This window comes from Hemicordylus capensis, chromosome 5 (genome assembly GCF_027244095.1).
Source record: "Hemicordylus capensis ecotype Gifberg chromosome 5, rHemCap1.1.pri, whole genome shotgun sequence".
Lineage (NCBI taxonomy): Eukaryota > Metazoa > Chordata > Lepidosauria > Squamata > Cordylidae > Hemicordylus > Hemicordylus capensis.
The window spans coordinates 21,304,644-21,324,487 of NC_069661.1; the positions used below are offsets into that span (position 1 = coordinate 21,304,644).

Below are 19,844 nucleotides of genomic sequence, written 5' to 3' on the forward strand. Positions count from 1 at the left end.
GGGAATTAGGCAGTCTAGCTGCCTTGGAACCACTGGGCTTGACTGCAAGCCCAGTGGTTCCCACGATCAGTAGAAAGCGAGCTAGGCTCCTTTAGCCTGCTTTCTACTGATTGTGGGAATAGCTTCAATATCTCTCATGTTAGCTGGCTATGCGGGCTTCCTTCTTTCATGAAGGACAGTCTACACAGCCAATAGCAGCCAGAGTGAGGGAGGAGATACAGCGATGCCAGGTTTCGGACATAACGGTGGCACCACTAAACTGGAGGTAGAGGCCATGAAACCAAGAGATAACTGAAGGTACAAAACAGAGTTCAGGGAGGGAAACTGCGGGTCCTTTTTTTGCTGTAACTGTGGTTGCTCGCATTTGGGCGTGCAGTTTGTGAAACCAGAGGTGGAGGGACCTTCCTTCGGTCTCATGTTATGTGCGAATGTGGCCATAGTGGTCACCAAACCAGGCTCTTGAACCACAGTTTGAGCAAATTGGAGTCACATCTGAACCAACAATCTGTCTTCTGGGTGGGACATTCTCCATTCTCAGAGGCTGCTGTTTGGAATAGCATCCAGAGATTCTCAGGGAAGACAGGGGAAGAGCTTAGTGCAAGTCGTGGTTTGGCATTACATCTGAACCAACCTATCTTTAGCGGGACTGTTACTGAGTCTGTTGCATGGCTGTCTGGCAGGGGCAGTCCTTTAATAAGACATGGTGAGGCAGTCACCTCAGACAGCAGATGGTTAAAGCACCAACAGAGTGGCAAGGCTTTCCTTACTGTCGCTATTGGAGCAGTTATTTGGGATCAATCTAACCCTTGCAAACTTTGCAAGGAACTCATCTCCTCACACTCTTTGTAAACCTTAGAAGAAGCACAAGGAGAGAAGAGGGAGACTACTTCCCTCCCTCCCTCCCTGCCTTTCTTTCAAAGCTTGCAAGGGTTGGTTTCGCAAAGAGGCTGGCCCTCACCAGGGGCATGCGGCAAAGGATTTTGCACTTTGCCTCAGGCGCTGCAATACCTTCCCTGCCCTCTGACATACTTAACAACCACTCTTTCAAAGTGAGCTTATATTTTTGCCCCCTTTTCATTCAACAGGATGCAAAATCATGCCCCTAGATCCCATGTTCTGTTTCCAACAATGGCTGACATCCAGACCAATGAAGCACTTGTACAGACCCGTTGCACTAGCACATGCCTGTTGCGCTAGCTAATCACACTAAGTCTGGAGCTTGTGTTCCCAACTAGCATTGCAACAAGGTGCGCTACCTTAGACACGCCTCATATGTTTTGCAGGGGACTTTTGCACAATCGTGCCATCTTTAGCATCCCCATAACTTCACGCATGTACATGTTCTTCCTGCACTAGCACAACTCTGTTCATTGCACAAGCACTTCATTAGCCTGGAGGCCAGCCAATGACCACCAAGGTTCATCTTGAACTCATAAGCAGATGGTGATAAGCATTTCCTGCTGGCCCCCAGCATCAAATATTTAGAGGTACGATGCCTCTGAATGCAAAGATTCCATTTAGTTATCATGGCCAATACCATTGTAAAAATGCCTGTCCTCAATGAATTTTAGGGATGTTTCCGAACTGTGGTTCAAGCACTTTTAGGGAAATTTGAAAGGGAACTTGAAGAAAAAGGAGAGCAGGTCCTTACCTGCTCTCCACTGCCCCATTCAGCTTCCTGCTGGGGCGACATGCATCTCAATAACCCTCCATATGGTGTCAGGACACACATGGGGTCCGTGCATGCATGGGCGCCAGTTGCATGTTCAGCGTGGTGTTGAATGGAGTGGCGGAGAGCAAGTAAGGACCTGCTCTCCAAAGTTCCCTTCCGAATTTCCCTAAAAGTGCTTGAACCACAATTTGGACAAATCCCTAATGAATTTGTCTCATCCATTTTTAAAAGCCATCTATCACAACCACTATTTATATACTGCTTTTCAACAAAGGTTTGCAAAGCGGTTTACATAGGAAAAAATAAATAATAAATAGATGCTTATTTATTAAGTAGCTAAGCATCTTGGCTACTGACCCTCAGCAGTGTTCCCTGTAACAGGGATTCCCAGATGCTGTTGCCTACAACTCGCATCACCCGCAGCCTAAAGCCATTGCAGGTGGGGATGGTGGGAGTTATAGTCAACAGCATCTGGGAATCCCTGTTTCAGGGAACATCGTCTATCGCCAGCTTCCATAAGTTGTTTGTGCTTTATTTGAATAGGCGAAATAGGAGGAAACCCCAATAACTTGGAGGCAATGGAATTGGAATCCAGGACTCCTGCTCCAGAGACCAATATCTTGACTGCATACCCTATAATTGGAGCTATCAAAATTGTACTGCTACCTGGGGAGTTTCCTATCGGGTCTGTTTGGCTTAACGTCCATGTCTTAACCATTGCTTTTGTAGAGTTTGGAAAAGGAAGCGGCCAAACTGTTGAGCCGAAAGTCTGTGACAATCATTTCATGAAATGTTACCGTGGATGTTTAAAGTTACTAAGCAGCTGTTTTTTATAGGGTTTCAAATCACAGGTGGGGAGAAGACTGGAAAACTTGATCTTGGGATTTTTATCCTCTCAGTAACTCCTGGAGGACCAGCAGATTTGCAGGGGTCATTAAAACCAGGTAAAACTTGGGGGAGTGGGGGTCCTTTTGTCCAAAGAGGGAAGTAGGAACCAGAAATTACTGAAATTCTGTTTCATTATTATATATTCAGAGCCTTTTTGTCCATTTCTCTTCAGTGTATAATAGATAAAAAACACTGAATGGTTAATGCTGAAATACTAAATGTTGCCATGGTTGATAGCTTTAGAAGTGAATCGACACTTGCTCCTCATTTTGGAAGATGAAATGTTATAAACAGTCCTACTGAGCAATTGCACTTCCAATAAGAGAGCTATGTTGGATATGAATGGATGGCTGTATTTTTAATGTGTTTAATAGCTCAACAACTCATCTTGGGGGAGAAATAGTTCCTCTGCTTTTATCTGGGCCAAACTAAATTAGATGTGGGATATCCATATTAAGAATCTCTGTGGACTTGTTTGTTTTGTTTTTCAAACCAGCCCCTCAGGGCTATTCATTTGATTGGGGAAGTGGTGCTGGGGAAAGCAGGGATTAATCCTGTCCTCCCATGTCATTTGTACTAGTACTGACCTAAAAATATTTGCTGAATACAGTACAGTATTTGGCTTTTTTCAGGGTGCTGAGAAAGGATTTGGAGGTGGGACAAACCCTGTCAAATATGAGGGGAGCGCACAATTTTTAGTGTGGCGGTTGCTTGCCAGTTGTGGCGGCAGCAGTGTGTATTCTTGCTCTTACAGAAAACACCACACCTTGGTGGGTGATAGTGGCAGCAGCCTAGAAACTCTTGCTGGCCAATATTTTTCCTCCCAGAATACACCAGGAAATGGCTCTATGACGGCTCTGCGACAGCTTCAGCCCTCCTGCAGATGTTGGACAATAGCTCTCATAATCCCTGACTATTGACCATTATGGTTGCAGGTGATTGGAGTCCAAAAACAGCTAGAAGGCCAAAGTTGTGTGGCCCTGCTCTATGATACCACAACAGGTGATAGCCTTAGAAGTGAATCCACACTTGCTCTTCACTTTGGATTTAAAAATTTGCTTTTTAATAATGTTGTGGAGAACTGAAAGAGGATTTGGAGAAGCTTTTGGGGTGCTTTGCTTTAACTGTACAGTGGACTTGCATCTGTTCCTCTGAAAACTGAACGTATGTTCCTTGTGTTGCCTAAGGATCAAACTACAGGTGACTTCACACAATAGCCAACCAGTTGGTAAGCTGAAAACTGGAGGTTCCTGGTGAGTACGTGCTCTGGCGGGTGTGTTGTGTGAAGCTGCCAGTTGCCAGTGCTCGCTCCACATTTCTGAGATTCTCCCAACTTCTGCCTCATTTCTACAATCATGTTTTGAAGTTGAACGGACAAAGTTGGAAGTATCTCGGTAACGCAGCGTGGGAACTGGCGGTTGGCGGCTTCACATGACCGGCCTGCCAGGAGTGCATGCTTACTGGGAGTCTCTGGTTCCCAGCTTACTGACGTGATGGCAATAGTGTGAATCCACCCTACATGTGACACTAAACCCATTGTTACAAGACAAACTTACTGCAGAAGTGGGCCAAAAATGGCCCTTTATCTTTAGAAATTCATCTTGGATACCCCCCTTTTCATCCCAATCCCCCCCCCCCCGGAATGACAGTCGTCTCCAAAGGGAACAATTAGCCACTTTGGGGGGGTGAAAATAGTGCAAGGGAAACATGTTAACCGCCATCTAGTGTCACACTCCCAGGCTGGTTTTGGGGCCCCATGGCTATTTTTTTACATATTAAAGGTCCACTTCCAGTCCCTTTCCTTGTTAAACCAGTCATATAAAGGCTGTCACATGTAGTTTGGCCCTACATTAAGTGCATTGCTGCCATACAACCTCAATTCAAGTCAAGGGGACTTTTGCAGGGAGGGTTTCCATCTACAAAGCAGTGGATTGAATGGAAGCTGCACATTAGCAGTTCTTGGTGGACTGTTCCACAACTCCTCTATAAAACATGTAATTGCTGGATTGTTCCTCCCTGGCTCCGTCTCTGTATAGGAGACCGCCTGATATCGGTGAACAGCGTGAGCTTGGAAGGGGTCAGTCATCACACAGCGTTGGACATTATGGAGAGTGCTCCAGAAGAAGTGACCCTTGTCATCTCACAGCCAAAGGAGAGGCCTGCCAAAGGTATTCCCAAATCATGATGGTGATTGCTCTAGCTCCACTGCCCATTAGGAGGGATGGACAGAAATTACTCTGCCCTTAGGTCTCCCCTACTGCTCCCGATGGTGGGTAGCTGTTAAGCCAATGATCAGTAAGGGTCCATGCCAAGGCCCTGGTTTTTAGAACTGGCTTTTGCAGAATGGGTTGAGTGTTTGACTCGTCCGCTAAGGATTCCACAGTGCTTGCCAGTTAAGCTAGCATTGTTAATGTTGTTAGTTTGTGGCAAAATAAAGGGTTTTGAGAGGTGAAGGCAAGAGAGAGTGTTGAGGGAGCAGAAACCACCCTCCGAAGCCCCCTTTTTGCACAGAGCAGGATTGAACAACTTGAACCCTCCAGCAGAGGTTGGACTAAAACTCCTATGATTCCTGACCATTGGCCTTTGTCACTGAGGATGATGGGAGTTGTTGTCCAAAAACAGCTAGAGGCCTGAAGTTCTGCAGCCCTGGTGTAGAGCCTCTGTCTTGTGCTTGTTCAATAACCCCACTTTTCACTGTGACAGCTTCAGACACTGCAGGATAAAAATGTGACAGGAAATGGTACATTTGAAAACAGTTAAATAATGCATTTTGCTGGCGATTTTCACTTTTCCTTAGTGCCATCAAATCACCTCAGTGGGACTAAAGGGTATTTGAAGAGGCCTTCAGTGACACAGGACAATGAGGCAGAGTCCTCTTCAGAGGAACATAACAGGCCTCCAGACGACCAGAGGCCCAACTCCGAGAGCTCCCCAGGCCTTTGCTCGGGTAAACGGGACGGAAGCCTGAGCTCCCAGGATTCCAGGACGGAGAGTGCCAGCCTATCCCAGAGCCAAACAAATGGCGTCTTTGGCAACCATATCAGTGACAGGGGACAGCAGGAGCTGCAGCATCACCGTGATTCCCCGCTTCTCCTTTCCAAATGCAACGAGAAAAACAGAAACAAGCCCAGCAAGTCTACAGAGACAAACCCGGCAAAGGCAAAAAGGCCGGGGATGGCGGAGGCCGTTGAGTATTCTGACCGCGGGGATTCTGACATGGACGAAGCCACTTACTCCACCAGCCAGGAACAAGCTACAGCTAAGAAGGCATTTTATTTTATTTTTATCTAGCTATCATATTTTATCTAGCTATCGTATCATAGCTGCCATTGGAGGCAAAGTGGCACCTTTTAAAAGTGGTGATTCTCTTTATTTGGCGGGGGGAGAGCAATGGGCCCTATCCATCCCCAACACAGCTACTCCATGTTTCACCTGCTGCCACCACCCTTCCTCACCCCACTGGGACATGCTATTCATTTCCCCCTCCCTGCCCTATTGAGGCACACTTCTTTCCCCTCTTCCCACCCCGCCATGTGAGCTAGGAACACCGCCATTGCCACTGCCAGGCTTGGTGGTATAAATTGTGAAAGTGTCTGTGTGCTCTCCCCTGCTGAATGTGGGAGAACCACCACCTTAATGGATACCTTTTGCCTTGCCATGTGCCTTAGCAGCATGGCCTAAGAATGCCGGCCACCTGCCATGCAGGAAAGGCAGTGGTGCCCCATGGAGAAGGCATCAGATTGTCCTTCATCTCAGGCAGCAAAATGCCTTGGCTCACCCCTGAGGATGATGGATAGGATAATGCCAGACAGCAGTGCTTTCATTGCTTATCTGGATTTCACCTTGTCCCCTGCTAACTGAGCAAAGAGGCACCTTTTTAAAAGTGGTGATTCTCTTTATTGGGCAGAGGGAGAGCAACAGGCCCTATCCATCCCCAGCACAGCATCCCTCCAGTGGCTGCTGCTGGTGTCTATCCTATGTTTCTTTTTAAGATTGTGAGCCCTTGGGGACAGAGAGCCTATCTATATCTATCTATCTATCTGTCCGTAAACCACTTTGAAAACTTTAGCTGGAAAGCGGTATATAAATATTCATCATATTCTTATACTAATGCAGGGGTTCTCAAATTTGGGACCCCAGCTGTAGCTGGACTACAACTCCCACCTTCCCCAACCACATTTGGCCATTGGAGTTGTAGTCCAACAACAGCTGGGGACCCAGGTTTGATCATCTTTGTATTAATGTGTTCGCCTTCGGTGAAATTCCTTGCAAATGTCTCAGTGTAGATTACCGAGACAGAAGTAGCATCCGGGCCTAATTTTGCTTCTGAGAAGCCGTTTAAGCTCGCATCCTGCTGGGCAATCTGAGATCTCTTCCTCTCCCCTCACCCCATGCTTGGGAAAATGACACTTGAAATGTCTGAGCTTATTAAGAGTTTTCTGTGTGGATATGACTCATTTTAATGGGAGTCTTGCTTATGCACAGCACAACAGCACGCTAAACATTTTAGAGTCAGATCCCTTGGAAGTGACAAAGCCCTCTGGGGATATTAGGAGGAATTCAGCACACGAAAACGGGTTGTTTGTGCAACCCTCCCCTCACCCTTTCCCCCCTCTCCTTGGCTCTCCTTTAGTCCTATCTGGGATGTATTTTTATGCCTCTGTACTGACACAATGGCAGCTTCCGCTTGTACTGAAGGAGTCAAAGAGCCTATTCACCAGAAACAAGGAGATAACATGAAGAAAGTGGGTGGGGGGACTGCCATGAGAAAGATGGTTGTTGCATCAGCCGCCTGCGGGACACAAAGAGAAGGCAGCAAGGGCGGCCCTTCCATGAGGCAATAGTCACCTCAGGCAGCAGAGTTTTGACGCACCAGCAAGGCGACAAGATGTTCTCCAGCCCCTGCTTTTTTTAAAAAGGGGAGGAAGAAGAGGAGGGCAGTGCACACAAGGGGGACGGCAATTGGCACACAGAGGTCTTGAGGCACCAGTGGAAGAAAGTTCTTTTTTATCTCCTGCTCGCAGAAATGACCGAGACAAAGGGGAGACAGCTTATGCAACAGTTTTGAATCTGGGCCCAGTCCAGCCAAAGCTAAACACCCTTAAATTCCATTTGTTTTCAGCACACGATTAACTCTCTCATTGAAATAATAGGATTTTGAAACATTTAACATGGGCTGGGTCACATCTTTATTTAATCAGCAGCGTTTTGTAGGTGAGGGGAAATGTCTTCCTTCAGGGGACAGGCACAAGTGGCTGTGTGCTAGTGTTTATTTTTGTCACTAAGAATATTTGTATATTGATTTTTAACAAAAAAAAGTTCTCAAAACTGATTTTTATAGCAAAAAAGATTGAGAAGATGGTTCCCTGTCCCAAAGGAGCTAGCAATCTAAAAAGAAACAAGGGAGACACCAACAGCAGTCACCAGAGGAAGAACAAAAGCAACACTGAGTGTAAAACCTCCGAGATCTTGCTCATAGATTGTGAGCCCTTTTGGGACAAAACCATCTAATTTATTTTTTCTGTGTAAACCTTTGACAGCTTTGGTTGAAAATGGGGTGTGTGTGTGTATACACACACACACACGTAGTAGTAGTAGTAGTCTACCCTCACCTCCGCAGTTATGCACTCATACAAGACAGTCCAATGCACACCATGTCAAAGGATGGAGTCCTAACATCTCCTGATGAGGACTTTCCCCCTAGAATCTGCCATCTTGAAAACAGATGAGTCATACACATTATAAACTCCTCCCCTTATTTTATTGGGTGGAGGGTGGGATGAACAAAGAAGCCTGATTTCCGAGAATGGTAATCAGATCCAGTCGATCTCATCCTAAACGCATAATGTGGCTTCTATGTTGAAAGAAGCAGAAAGTAGGCTCTATTTGTTCTACTTGGAACCACTTGTTGGTCTGTTGATTTCTTCATTCTTGAGATTAGGTGGTGCAGATGCATGGACCAATAAGATCATGACTGTTGCCCTTATTTAAAATCCTATGCAACATTTTATTAGATGGGAATTGCAATGGGATAAATCCACATACCCTTTGATATGGTAGTATCTCTGTGTGTGCGTATGCATGGGAGGGAGGGAGAAGTGGGGGAGTGGTGGTTATTTCCATAAATATGCAACACAATCCTAACAATGAACTACTTTTTCTTTCTTTTTGTCTTGTGGTTCCCCCTTTTTTTCTTAAAGGAGTCTTCCTTCACGAATTTGGCAAACTCAATGAATTCTAAAAAGCTTTCTACACCACCTCTTAAACCAGGAGATATCTTTGAGGTTGAACTGGCCAAAAATGATAACGGCTTGGGAATAAGTGTCACGGTACTGTTTGACAAGGTTTTTAGCTGTTTCCTCTTCTTTTCCACTCCAAGCAACCTGTTAAAATGTTTACTTTACAGGGTAGCAGTGGACCTTAAAGAGACACTGTCAAGTACTTGCTTACTGCTAGTCTTTAACGTCTCCAAACAGGTCTCAAGGATGCAAATCTGTGGGATGTGGGGAGCTCCACGCATTGTGAAAACACCAGTGTTACACCGATGTTTCCCACAAATCATGAAGTGTGTACATCCTACATACACACATTGTATACGCAGCTTTAAACTTCTGTCTACACACATCTGGAAGCCCTAACTAGTCCGAGGTTTCCAGACACCTTTCATGCCAGGGCTGCAATTGTTAAGCAATTAATTGTTTACTACTATTTATATATGGCTTTTCAAGGAAAAGTTCACAAAGTGGTTTACATAGAGAAATAAATAAATAATATGGTCCCCTGTCCCCAACAGGCACATAATTTAAAAAGAAACATAAGATAGATCCCAGCAACAGCCACTGGAGGAATGCTGTGCTGGGGATGGATAGGGGTCTGTGCTGGAGTCATGAACAATTCCCAGTTGCTCTCCTGCTAAATAAAGAGAATCACTACTTCAAAAAGGTGCCTCTTGGCTCAATTAGCAGGGCGTTGATTAGCTTAAGCAATTTAGAACCCTGTCCACTCAATTTAGAATCTTCAATTTAGACACAGGAGGGTTGCTGGTTTCCTCCTGATGTTTCTTTTTAGATTGTGAAACCTTTTGGGACAGGAAACTATCCTATTTATTATTTTCCTTTGTTAACCATTTTGAAAACTCTTGTTGAAAAGCAGTATATAAATATACGTGGTGTCAGTGAATTTTTTTAAAAAATCAGCTAAAAAAGACATCCTCAAATAATTAAGCAATAATTATTTTTTAATATTACATATTTTTCATACTAGTGCAAGACTGCTCAACTTTGGCCCTCCTGCAGATGTTGGCCTACAACTCCCATAATTCCTGACTATTGGCCACTGTGGCTGGGAGTGTGGCTTTTTGTAGTCCAAAAACAGCTGGAACATTGAAGTTGTTGTGCTAGAGTGAAAAACAGGGGTGCCCAACTCTGGGTCCCCAGATGTTGTTGGCCCACAGCTCCCATCATCCCTGCAGGCCAATGTGGCTGGGGATGGTGGGAGTTGTAGTCCAACAACTTTTGATACCCAAGTGTGAACACTGTAAGATATTCCCCCAGGGAAGAGCAGAAGGTTCCAAGTTCCCTCCCTGGCATTCTGTTAAAACTCACTCAATTAATCTATGACTTTTCCCAGTTGGCTGACAGGCCTAGTACAGACATATCTATGAAATAATAATACTAATTAATAATAAGACAGGCCTATTGAAAATAGAGGAATCAAAGGATGGATACAAAAAACAGCAGATGAGGAATCGATGAGAAAATTGGCACAACAAACCATTGCACAGTCAGTTCTTTAATCACATACAATCGAAAGTCAACAATAGCACAACATGGCAGTGGTTAAAGAAGGGGACACTGAAGAAACGGAAGGTCTCATTTTTGCAGCCCAGGAACAATCACTATGAACAGATGTTATAAAAGCAAAAACTGATAAGACCCAGAAAGATAGTAAGTGTTGGTTATGCAAGGAAGCAGATGAGACAGTTGAGCACCTTGTATGTTGTTGTAAGAAAATTGTGCTGACATTATAAGGAAAGACAAAATAAAGTTGCTGCGATGATCCACTGCAACCTTTTGCAAGAATTACAAATTGCCAGCAAGCAAGAATTGGTGGAATCATCTGATTGAGAAGGTCACAGAAAATGAGGCGGCAAAAATCCTTTGGGATTTTTTAATACAAACTGATAGGCATTTAGAATACAATACGCTGGATCTGACAGTCATAGAGAAGAATCAGGTTCTGAGAATTGATATTGCAATCCCAGGGGATAGACTAGTTAATGAAAAACAATTGGAGAAAATAACTAAATACAAGGACCTTCATATTGAAATTGAGCGGCTCGGGGGTGGGAGGGGGAACAGTAGCAGTGCCAATAGTTGTTGGTGCCTTTGGTACAATACCAAAAGAACTTGAACACCATCTTGACATCTTGGGCATCGATAAAATTACAACACATCGACTACAGAAGGAAGGCCACACTACTCGGGACAACATGAATACTACAACACTATCTTTAATTTTTCTTTAGTTATCCTAGACCCTTGGAGAGGGCCCGATAATTAAAGTACCAAATCCAGTCAATAACATCTGGTAGACTGTGTGTAAATAGAATAATAATGAGGAGGAGGAGGAAGAAAGAAGAAACTTAAAACACAGCATAAAATAAAATCAATTAAAACAAACTCAATTAAAACATAAAAATCCCATCAATTTATCATTAAAGGACATTCACACTTAATGCATTTGCTCCAGGAAACATCAGTGCAATCATAATTTTTAGAACTGCCCTAATTTGCACATCACCTGTGCACAGAATTGCATCCCAGTTTCATAACAGATTATTGTGAAAACGATTAAAGAAAAACAAAAAAAACATGGTTTCAGCTTGTATTTCTAACACAACCTAATTGCAACAGAGACATTATTTGTCCCTGCTCTAAGACCACTGAAATCAGTAAATTATCCATCCAAGGTAAGCAGCCACACTGATTTGGTATTGTTGCCTCTCAATGTCAGCATTGCATCTAAGCAATGTCATTGCTAAAGGAATCAACTTGGCTTTGGTCGCTCATCCTTTGAGCTCCATCTGCTGGCTGTAAGGCAGAATATTTCTGTTTTCACATTGTCTCGTTTAGGGTTGCCAGGTCACAATCCAGAAGTCTAATCTATTTCATTGAAAGTGCCAAGAAAGTAAGAGAGGAAGCAGCTGTGCCTTCTCTCAACCTTTTATTCCTTTATCCACCCTACCTGCTGTGCACTGGCGCCTGATTCCTTGCACACATAAAAGCTATATGTGGCACTTCTGCATTGCAAGCTGGCCATCTCATTTTTTTCTTCTTTTCGGTGATAGGAAAATTTAATCAAGCTGTATAGGAACATTTGTCCTTCTGGGCTGCAGCTACTTGACAGTGTCACTTTAAAGACAAACTCCCAGTGTGGGTATAAAATGCTGTTATTTCTGTTTGTGGGAATGTCAGAAAGTGCTTTTTTCTGTAATCTTTGGCTCGCACGCCAAAGATTAGACTGCAAGATGGCATCTCAGAATTTTGGAGAGCAGACTGGGCACACAAGAGTTATGTAAAATGTTGAAGAACAAGTCACAGTCCCCTGCTAACTGAGCAAAGAGAACCTTTTACAAGTGGTGATTCTTTTTATTTAGCAGAGAGAAAGCAGCTGGCCCTATTCATCCCTAGCACAGCATCCCTCCTCCAGTGGCTTTTGCTGGTGTCAATCTTATGTTTCTTTTTAAGATTGTGAGCCCTTTGGGAACAGGAAGCCATTTTTATTTACTTACTTATTTAGATCTATGTAAACCACTTTCAGAGCTTCTGTTGAAAAGCAGTATATAAATATTAATTGTCTTTGTATTCACACAAGAAAGGCAGCGATCTCCTCTTCCTTGAGAGATCTCTTCAAATGGGCACCCTCACATGATCTGCTGCAAGTCCGATTCTTGGAGAGTCTGCACTCCTGGTGGGTGTGCATGTCATCTGAACACGCCAAAGTCCAGTTCACGAGCCAGACTGACAACATTTACCCCACATTCTCCACCCAGCTTCAAATGTAGGTTACCAATGTTCAGTGAGTATTGCCAGTCCCGCTCAGGGACTGGACTTTGGTGGGTTTGAACAATTTGCCCGCTGGGAGCAAACACTCCTGGAACTGGACTTGTGGCAGATCATATGAAGATGCCCATTTCAACAGAGTTAGAAGTTATTAATTTTTACTGCAGTGGGTAAAACAGCAAAACATTGAGGAATGGGCACACACTCCAGTTACAGAGTGGGTAGCAGAGGATGGTTTAGTTGTCGCAGCTCTTTAGAGAAAATACACATGGAGATCCTTATAGAACTAAATCCTAAGTATTTATTGGTTAAGTACACTTGGGTAGGAAAGACCTAATCCTAATCTAAAGGATGACGTAATGAATAGGTAAGGAGAGAGAGAGATGTTTCCATCTGCTCTCTAGGAGGAAGGGAAGGATTGTGACTCAGCACAGGAAGTGCGGAAGAGTCAGTCCTGGGGTCATAGAGTAGAGAGAGTAGAAACAAGTAAGGAAACCCTCACTCACTACCTCTACTCCCAATGCCCCTAGTGGTCATTAGGAAAAAGGTCGGTGCACTGGAACTCCATCTCCAACAAACAGCACTCTCAAGGAGAGCTGGTCTTGTGGTGGGACACATTTTTGTCATGGAAACTAGTTTCCAGCCTTTCTCTGGCACAGTTTGTAGATGCCCCGTATTGTACACAATACGGGGCATCTACAAAGTGATGGTTTGAGTGATCCTTCTAGTTCAAAGAGGGGAAAACTTCAAAGCAGAATCCAAATATATATTATCCTCTGCAGCAAGGGTTCCCAAGCTGCGGTCCTCCAGATGTTGCTGAACTACAACTCCCATCATCCCCAGCTACAATTGTGGGATGGTGGGAGTTGTTGTTCAGCAACATCTGGAGGACCACAGCTTGGGAACCCCTGCTCTACAGCGTACGTTGAGCAAATGGCATGGGTGGGGAGAGGACTAGATGGCCTCCGTAGCACCACAGCCATGATCCAGCCCTAGCCCCCCTGCAGCTGCCTTTTGTAAAGAAAATGAAGTCGCGCTTCAAGTGTCATCTCCATAGTTCTCCCTCCCCCTTTTTTTTAACCTGGGAGGTTGGCTCCTTTAAGGAGTCATTGGGCTCTTTCATAGGAATAAATCGAGCCCTTCCATTTCACTCTTAGCTTTAGCCCAGGACTCCTGCCCAGTAAACATAGTGCCCTAAAAGTGGCCAGCATTTTCCTGGCAATGCCTTTAACAATGGCTATGCCGGAAGAAATTCAACAATTAAGCCTTGCCCATTATGGTGTTGTAGTGACAGAGCAAGCTTCACCTGTTGAATGTTTATCTTGAAAGCAGCAGTGAAGAGTACAAGAGCCTTCTGAGGGGAGGGAGGAGTAGAGTACAGTGCAACCTTATCAGGTCGAAAATGCCTTATAACTTGTTGAGTGTTTTGTTTTTAAACAAGCTTCCCATATTTGGGAGGAGGAACACATAATTAGTTGTTTCCATCTCTATAATAATAAATAATAATAATAACTTTATTTGTTAGCCACCCCATAACAAATTGTTCTCTGGGTGGCTCATAACAGAGAGTTAATACATACAATAAAAACACACAGCACATTAAATCATAACAGACAAGAAGTCGAAAATAAAATACAAAATACAATACAAAGCAGCATTAAAAACCTATTTTAAAATTTGTTAAAAATCAGATAAAATCTGAAAAGCCGAATTAAAAAACCCAATTTTAAAAGGCCTGAGTGAACAAAAAGGTCTTTACCTGGCGTATAAAAGAACAAAGTGATGAAGCCAGGCAAACCTCACTGTGGAGGCTGTTCCATAAACAGTGTGCAACCACCAAAAAGGCCCTCTCCCTGGTAGCCACCCGCCTCACCTTGTTTGGCAGGGACACCCAGAGGAGGGCCTCGGAATAAGATTTTGAGGTACTGGTAGGGACATGTGGGGCAAGGCGCTCTCTCAAGTAACCTGGTTCCAAGCCATCTCTAGCCCTATTCAGACATTATATTGCATGTCCACACAGATATCTGAACACATGTACAAGGTTTTTGTGTGAATATATGTGTTCACTTAAAAAATCGCTTTTAAAGTGAGCGTGGCTGGGTACTGGCCCCCTCAAATGCAAGTGCAGATTTGTACATAAGGTGTGAATAACTTTAGATCTGTATGTGCATACAGTGTGCACAGATTGTACGTGCACTGAACATAGTATATGAATAGGGTTTCTGTTTGTAAGTGTTCCTTTATTGCTGATGCATACAAGTGGGTGGAGTTTCATGCTTTCTTAATACTTACAGATACTCTTAATAGTTCTGTTCTCCTGACTATAACTTGAAGAGTTTGCATCCATGCCCAGCAAACTTAGAACTCGCCTTTCCCTTGGCAAGTATTTGCATGAGCCTCAAACAGGAATGGCTTTTGTAATAGTTGGGGTTTCAGTTTTGGCTGCTGCTTGTCCTGCTCATGGCCTACTTAGTGACTTCTGGGTTCCATAAGGGTTAGTTAGAATTCCGGTTTTAGACGTCTGACTCTTCCCTGTTTTAATTGCTCTGCAGGGTGGTGTGAACACCAGTGTGAGACATGGAGGCCTTTATGTGAAGGCTGTTATTCCTAAGGGAGCAGCAGAAGCTGATGGGAGGATTCAAAAAGGCATGTATGGTTATTCTTATTTTCACAATTTAGTTTTTTATACATTGCAAAATCTTGGAAAGTTCTATGAAATATCCAGTAAGTTAAGCATGCTATTAAAAGCTTAGCCTTCAGGAAAGAGAGTCTTAATTGAACACATTTTTAGCCTACTTTCCAAAGGAAACGAGGTTTATGAGATCACCATTTCTGTGTGTATGTTGGTATGTCCCTCTCTAATCACTTTTTCATTTACAGTCTGATACAAACTAAATTCTCAGCACATAGCATCTCAGCACATAGCACAGGGTCTTAGGGGACCCTGACATTTTAGTTGTTGTGTTTTGCCATTCCACCATCCTGGTTCGAGATGGTGGCTGCTCAGGGTACAGGCAACTCCTTGTTGTAACTCATATGATGTGAGACAGATACAAGTCAAATTCACTGCACATGGGAAAGAGGCCTAGGTAAGAGTCACCAAAAGGAGTGGAAAGTAGGCTCCTCTCGTTCTACTTGGAACTACTTATTGGCAAATGTGATTAGACAAAAATTAGGAGGCAGTCCTATCAGTTCCTTTTAGCCATGATAACACCATAGAATCTCAGTGTTCAGAAGCCGTCTACCTCTGAATACCAGATGTTGAGGCCAATCAATAGGGATGACTAATCACAATTGGGCCCTGTGCGTGAGTCTCCCAGGGGCTGTTGGCTGTCCACTGTGGGACCAGGATGGCTGTAATGGGGCTTGAGGAGGAGAAGTTTCCAATGGGTCATGCCCAGAGGCGCTCTTACCCCTAGACTTCCGGGCCGAAGTCTAGGGCCTCCACACCTCCTGGGGGCCCCCAGATCCTCTTTAGAGACAGAGGGGAGAGTGGGGAAAGAAACGTGGGATGGGAATATGTTAAGTTACATGTTGAAATGTTTCTGCTAATGCATATTTGCATAAATATACTTGTTTTATATTCTTACCTTCTTGTGAGTTCATTTGCTGTTTGTGCCCTCTAGAACCCACATGTTAAAAATACTGCATGTGTCATGGGATGGTGCTTTACTTGCAGTGGGGGCTTCCAAGGCCTTTAGGTCCAGTCTCCAAAATTACCTAGGTGCACCTCTGGTCATGCCCATCTTCTATTGGTAGCTATCCCAGTTAATAAAAGTGTCCCTTTCTTCCCGTAATTGTGCTTTGTTGGTCCCTAGGTGATCGTGTACTCTCTGTCAATGGGGTTACTTTGGAAGGTGCTACACATAAACAAGCTGTAGAAATCCTGAGGAATACTGGCCAGGTAGGAGATTGCAGCTGCTGTCTTTGGGGGCATTTCCTGTGTTACATCTTAAATCACAGGAAGTCCAAGAAGAAGAGCCATCACTGCCACCATCCGCCAGCAGGTTCTCAGCAGTAGCAGCAGTGCTTTGCTTAATCTGGCAGCAACTGCTCTCCCCTTTTAGACAAAAGCAGCTGCTGTTAGAGTAAACCAGTGGGTTTTTTAACAAGTTAGGCACTGCTGCTGTTGTCAAATATGAGGATAGATAAATGTGTGGCTCTTCCTCCCCTAGAACTGTGGTAGAAGCGGGTAGGCCAATCCTGTAAGCCTTTCCACTCATCTCTGTCTGTTTGGCTCATGGTGGTGGTGGGGAAAAGTTGCTTCCTTGTTTGGGATTTCAAAATAGGTAGAGAAGAACTCATATATAAATACAGTCTCTCATTAAGAGGGTACTGTCAGGGCCCATGAGATCAGATCTGAAAACACGTAAGTTTTGGGTCCATGTTGTCAGTTGGAGGGGCCAGAGGCAAATAATGCAATCCAGGACAAGCCCAGGTCAGTTTCCAGAGACTCCAGTCAAAGGGGCCAGAAGTAGGTAGCATCATCTAAGACAAACAGGCAATGCAGGTTTTGAAATATGGCAGCAGTCTAGTAGTCTGTAGAGGAACATGCCTGGCTGACAAGTTGTCAGACTAGGGAGCCAAGCCTGAAATAGCAGTTATATAAGGCCAGAAGGCCTCTATTGCCTCCCCAGAACAGCTGATCCAGTTGGGCTAATGAGCTGCAGTACACTTTCTCACCATTGTCTGGGTGGCGCTATAGAGTAGCAGGGATCAGTTCCATCTGCATAAGGGCTCCCTTGGTGGCACAGACTGAAGTGTCTAGGCTCTACTACTCAATTCCCAAGTTCCAGCCCCCTAACCTTTTACAACTATCTTGGAAATCAGCCCTTTGAGCTGACTGTCTCCCTTTTCAAGGCTTAGGAAGTGTGTTGTCCCCATGATTTAGTGCTGTTAATCTGTCCATATTTCTACAGGAGGTTCACCTAGTGTTAGAAAAGGGGCAGCTTCCAGCAGTCAAAGTCCATGCTCCAGTTACACCACAGTGTACGCCTCCAATCCAGCCTGGCCAAAGTACAGACCGGCCTCTGAAGAAAACGTCAAGTGCCAGAGACTACAACTTTGTCACTGATGGTGAGAGTTGGTTGCAAGGACAAGTGGGCTTGAACCTCAAAGGATTGCAAGGAATGCTTACATTTTTGCTTCAAGAATGGCAGGCATTTGTACTAAGTCTTGGCACTCGAGTTTTTAAACAATGTTATGTCAAACTCCTTGCATGGAACCCACCTGGTTCTTCTCTGTTGTCCATCTTTGGTGGTTTTTGAGATGATGTCTTGCTTGGCTGCCTTGTTCTGTATTTTCATCACTTCCAGTTCCTCTCTTTTAAGGGATTAAATCAGCTACTTTTTTTTAAAACCCTTCAGTCTTTACTCTGACTTGGTTTATCTGCCAAAATGTTCCTTATTTTAAACATAGTGTTTACTTTTTTGGCTTTCTCATTGGACAGACTATACCTTTCAAGGGTTCTTGGGTTATATATGTGTGTGTGTGTGTGTGTGTGTGTGTGTGTGTGTGTGTACACACACACACACACACACACTACACACAATTTTCTGCCCAAAGAGCCCTCAAAGGAACTTCCAAAAGGCAATAAAAGATAATGATTTTAAAAAACCACAAACATTAAACAATAACATAACATACTGTTTGTTTAATCAGGAATTTTTAAAGAATTAATTTCGGACTCCATTTCAGTGGCAGATTCTATCTCATGCTTTCCTATGGAGCCCAAAATTAATTCTTTAAAAATTCCTGATTAAACAATAACTCCTATCAACTTGGGGGTGCCTGGGGGGAGTTGAGGCCATACCTGCTGTGCCCTCAGACCCACTTTGGGGTGCCCTGGCAGCCCCAAAGGCGGGGATGGGGCATCCTCAAATCTCTATTATTCACTATGAGAGGAATAAAAAAATTGAAAAAACTTTTAAAATTCACCAATAATCTTAGGAGCCTCCGATTGCTTTGGAGTTTGGTGGGTGGTTCACCCACCCCACTTTTGTGCCCCTAGGTGCTCTACATAGGGTATAATGGGCCAGTTCATCCCCATTATACCCTATGTCGAACCTTTTAGAACTGGTTCGAACTGGGTTCGAATTCAAACCAAACCAAAGGGTGGTTCAAGCAAAACCGAAACCAAACATGCCCACCCCAGTTCGAATCCAGTTTGAATTTGAACCGAACCAGGCAAACCAGATGTTGTGCACATCCCTGTTGTAAACTGCCCTGTAGGTTTTTTGAAAAGGCAGGATATAAATATTTTGAATGAATAAATACATACATAAAAGACTGGAACAAACAGAAGCGAAGCTCAACAGTCAAGCCAAGAGCCTCTTTAGGAAAAAAAACCCCATCAAAATCAGAGGTGTAGGGAGGCCATCATATAAATAAGTTGGTCTTCACTGAATGAAGAAGGGGAGGCCAGGTGAACTTCTGGAGGAAGGAAAGGCCACGGTCTGGACACTGCGTGCTGTTTTAAAGGATGTTTGCTGGGAAAATTAGTAATGTGGGGAGTAGGATACAGGAAGAGTGTGGAGAACTTTAAATAGGGTTGATATAACCTGTGTGTTTATTTCCCTGCCTTCATTCTGATTAGAATGTGCATAATGTGGTTTGGAGTCTTACAGTATGCTCCAGGCAAAGCCTGACTTTGGGTCCCTCCCATTGGGCAGGCAGGTGATCTCCATCTGCTGCCCTGGCTGGCTGGCTGGCTCCCACATTGTGCGCACATGACTCAGGCTGTTGCCGCCCCTCCCCGCTTAATGCCCTAGACAGCCACCTAATTTGCCTAGTGGGCAGGATAGCTCTGACTGTATGCCTGCCAGCTGGTTCATTGTAGGTATAACATACATCAGCTGAGAAGACAGTGCCCACATCCCTACCAACCATATTTCTGATGCTGGTGGGACGTGGGGGTCCGGCTTCTCCCGCAGACCTCAGTGGGTGGTCAAGGTCATGCAGGAGCAGGTACAGTGGTCCCTCGACTTACGTATTTAATCCATTCCGAACGCACGTTCGGAGGTCGAAATTTTCGTAAGTCGAAGAGCGCACCATGGAAGTCTGGAAACATTCGTAAATCGAGGAAACCGCATCTAAAAATGCGTAGGTCGAGTAAGCTGAATCTAAACCGGCAACTACTTCCGGTCTTTTTTGTCGCTCGTAACTCGAAAACATCGGATGTTGAGTAGTTCGTAGGTCGAGGGATTACTGTAGTTCTTTGC

At 44.3% G+C, this 19,844-nt stretch overlaps 1 protein-coding gene across 6 annotated transcripts in view; it reads left to right on the forward strand.

The window, feature by feature from the left end:
• PTPN13 (protein tyrosine phosphatase non-receptor type 13) overlaps positions 1-19,844 on the forward strand; it is a 204,958-nt gene that overhangs the window by 142,549 nt on the left and 42,565 nt on the right. For 5 of the 6 annotated variants that reach the window (XM_053256446.1, XM_053256447.1, XM_053256443.1 and 2 more), the window contains 7 exons: positions 2,509-2,616; positions 4,597-4,728; positions 5,358-5,827; positions 8,761-8,904; positions 15,177-15,270; positions 16,443-16,528; positions 17,544-17,700. In XM_053256446.1, coding sequence (XP_053112421.1) covers positions 2,509-2,616; positions 4,597-4,728; positions 5,358-5,827; positions 8,761-8,904; positions 15,177-15,270; positions 16,443-16,528; positions 17,544-17,700 — 1,191 coding nt within the window. The remainder of the gene's footprint in view (positions 1-2,508; positions 2,617-4,596; positions 4,729-5,357; positions 5,828-8,760; positions 8,905-15,176; positions 15,271-16,442; positions 16,529-17,543; positions 17,701-19,844) is intronic. The other variant, XM_053256444.1, reaches the window with a different exon arrangement.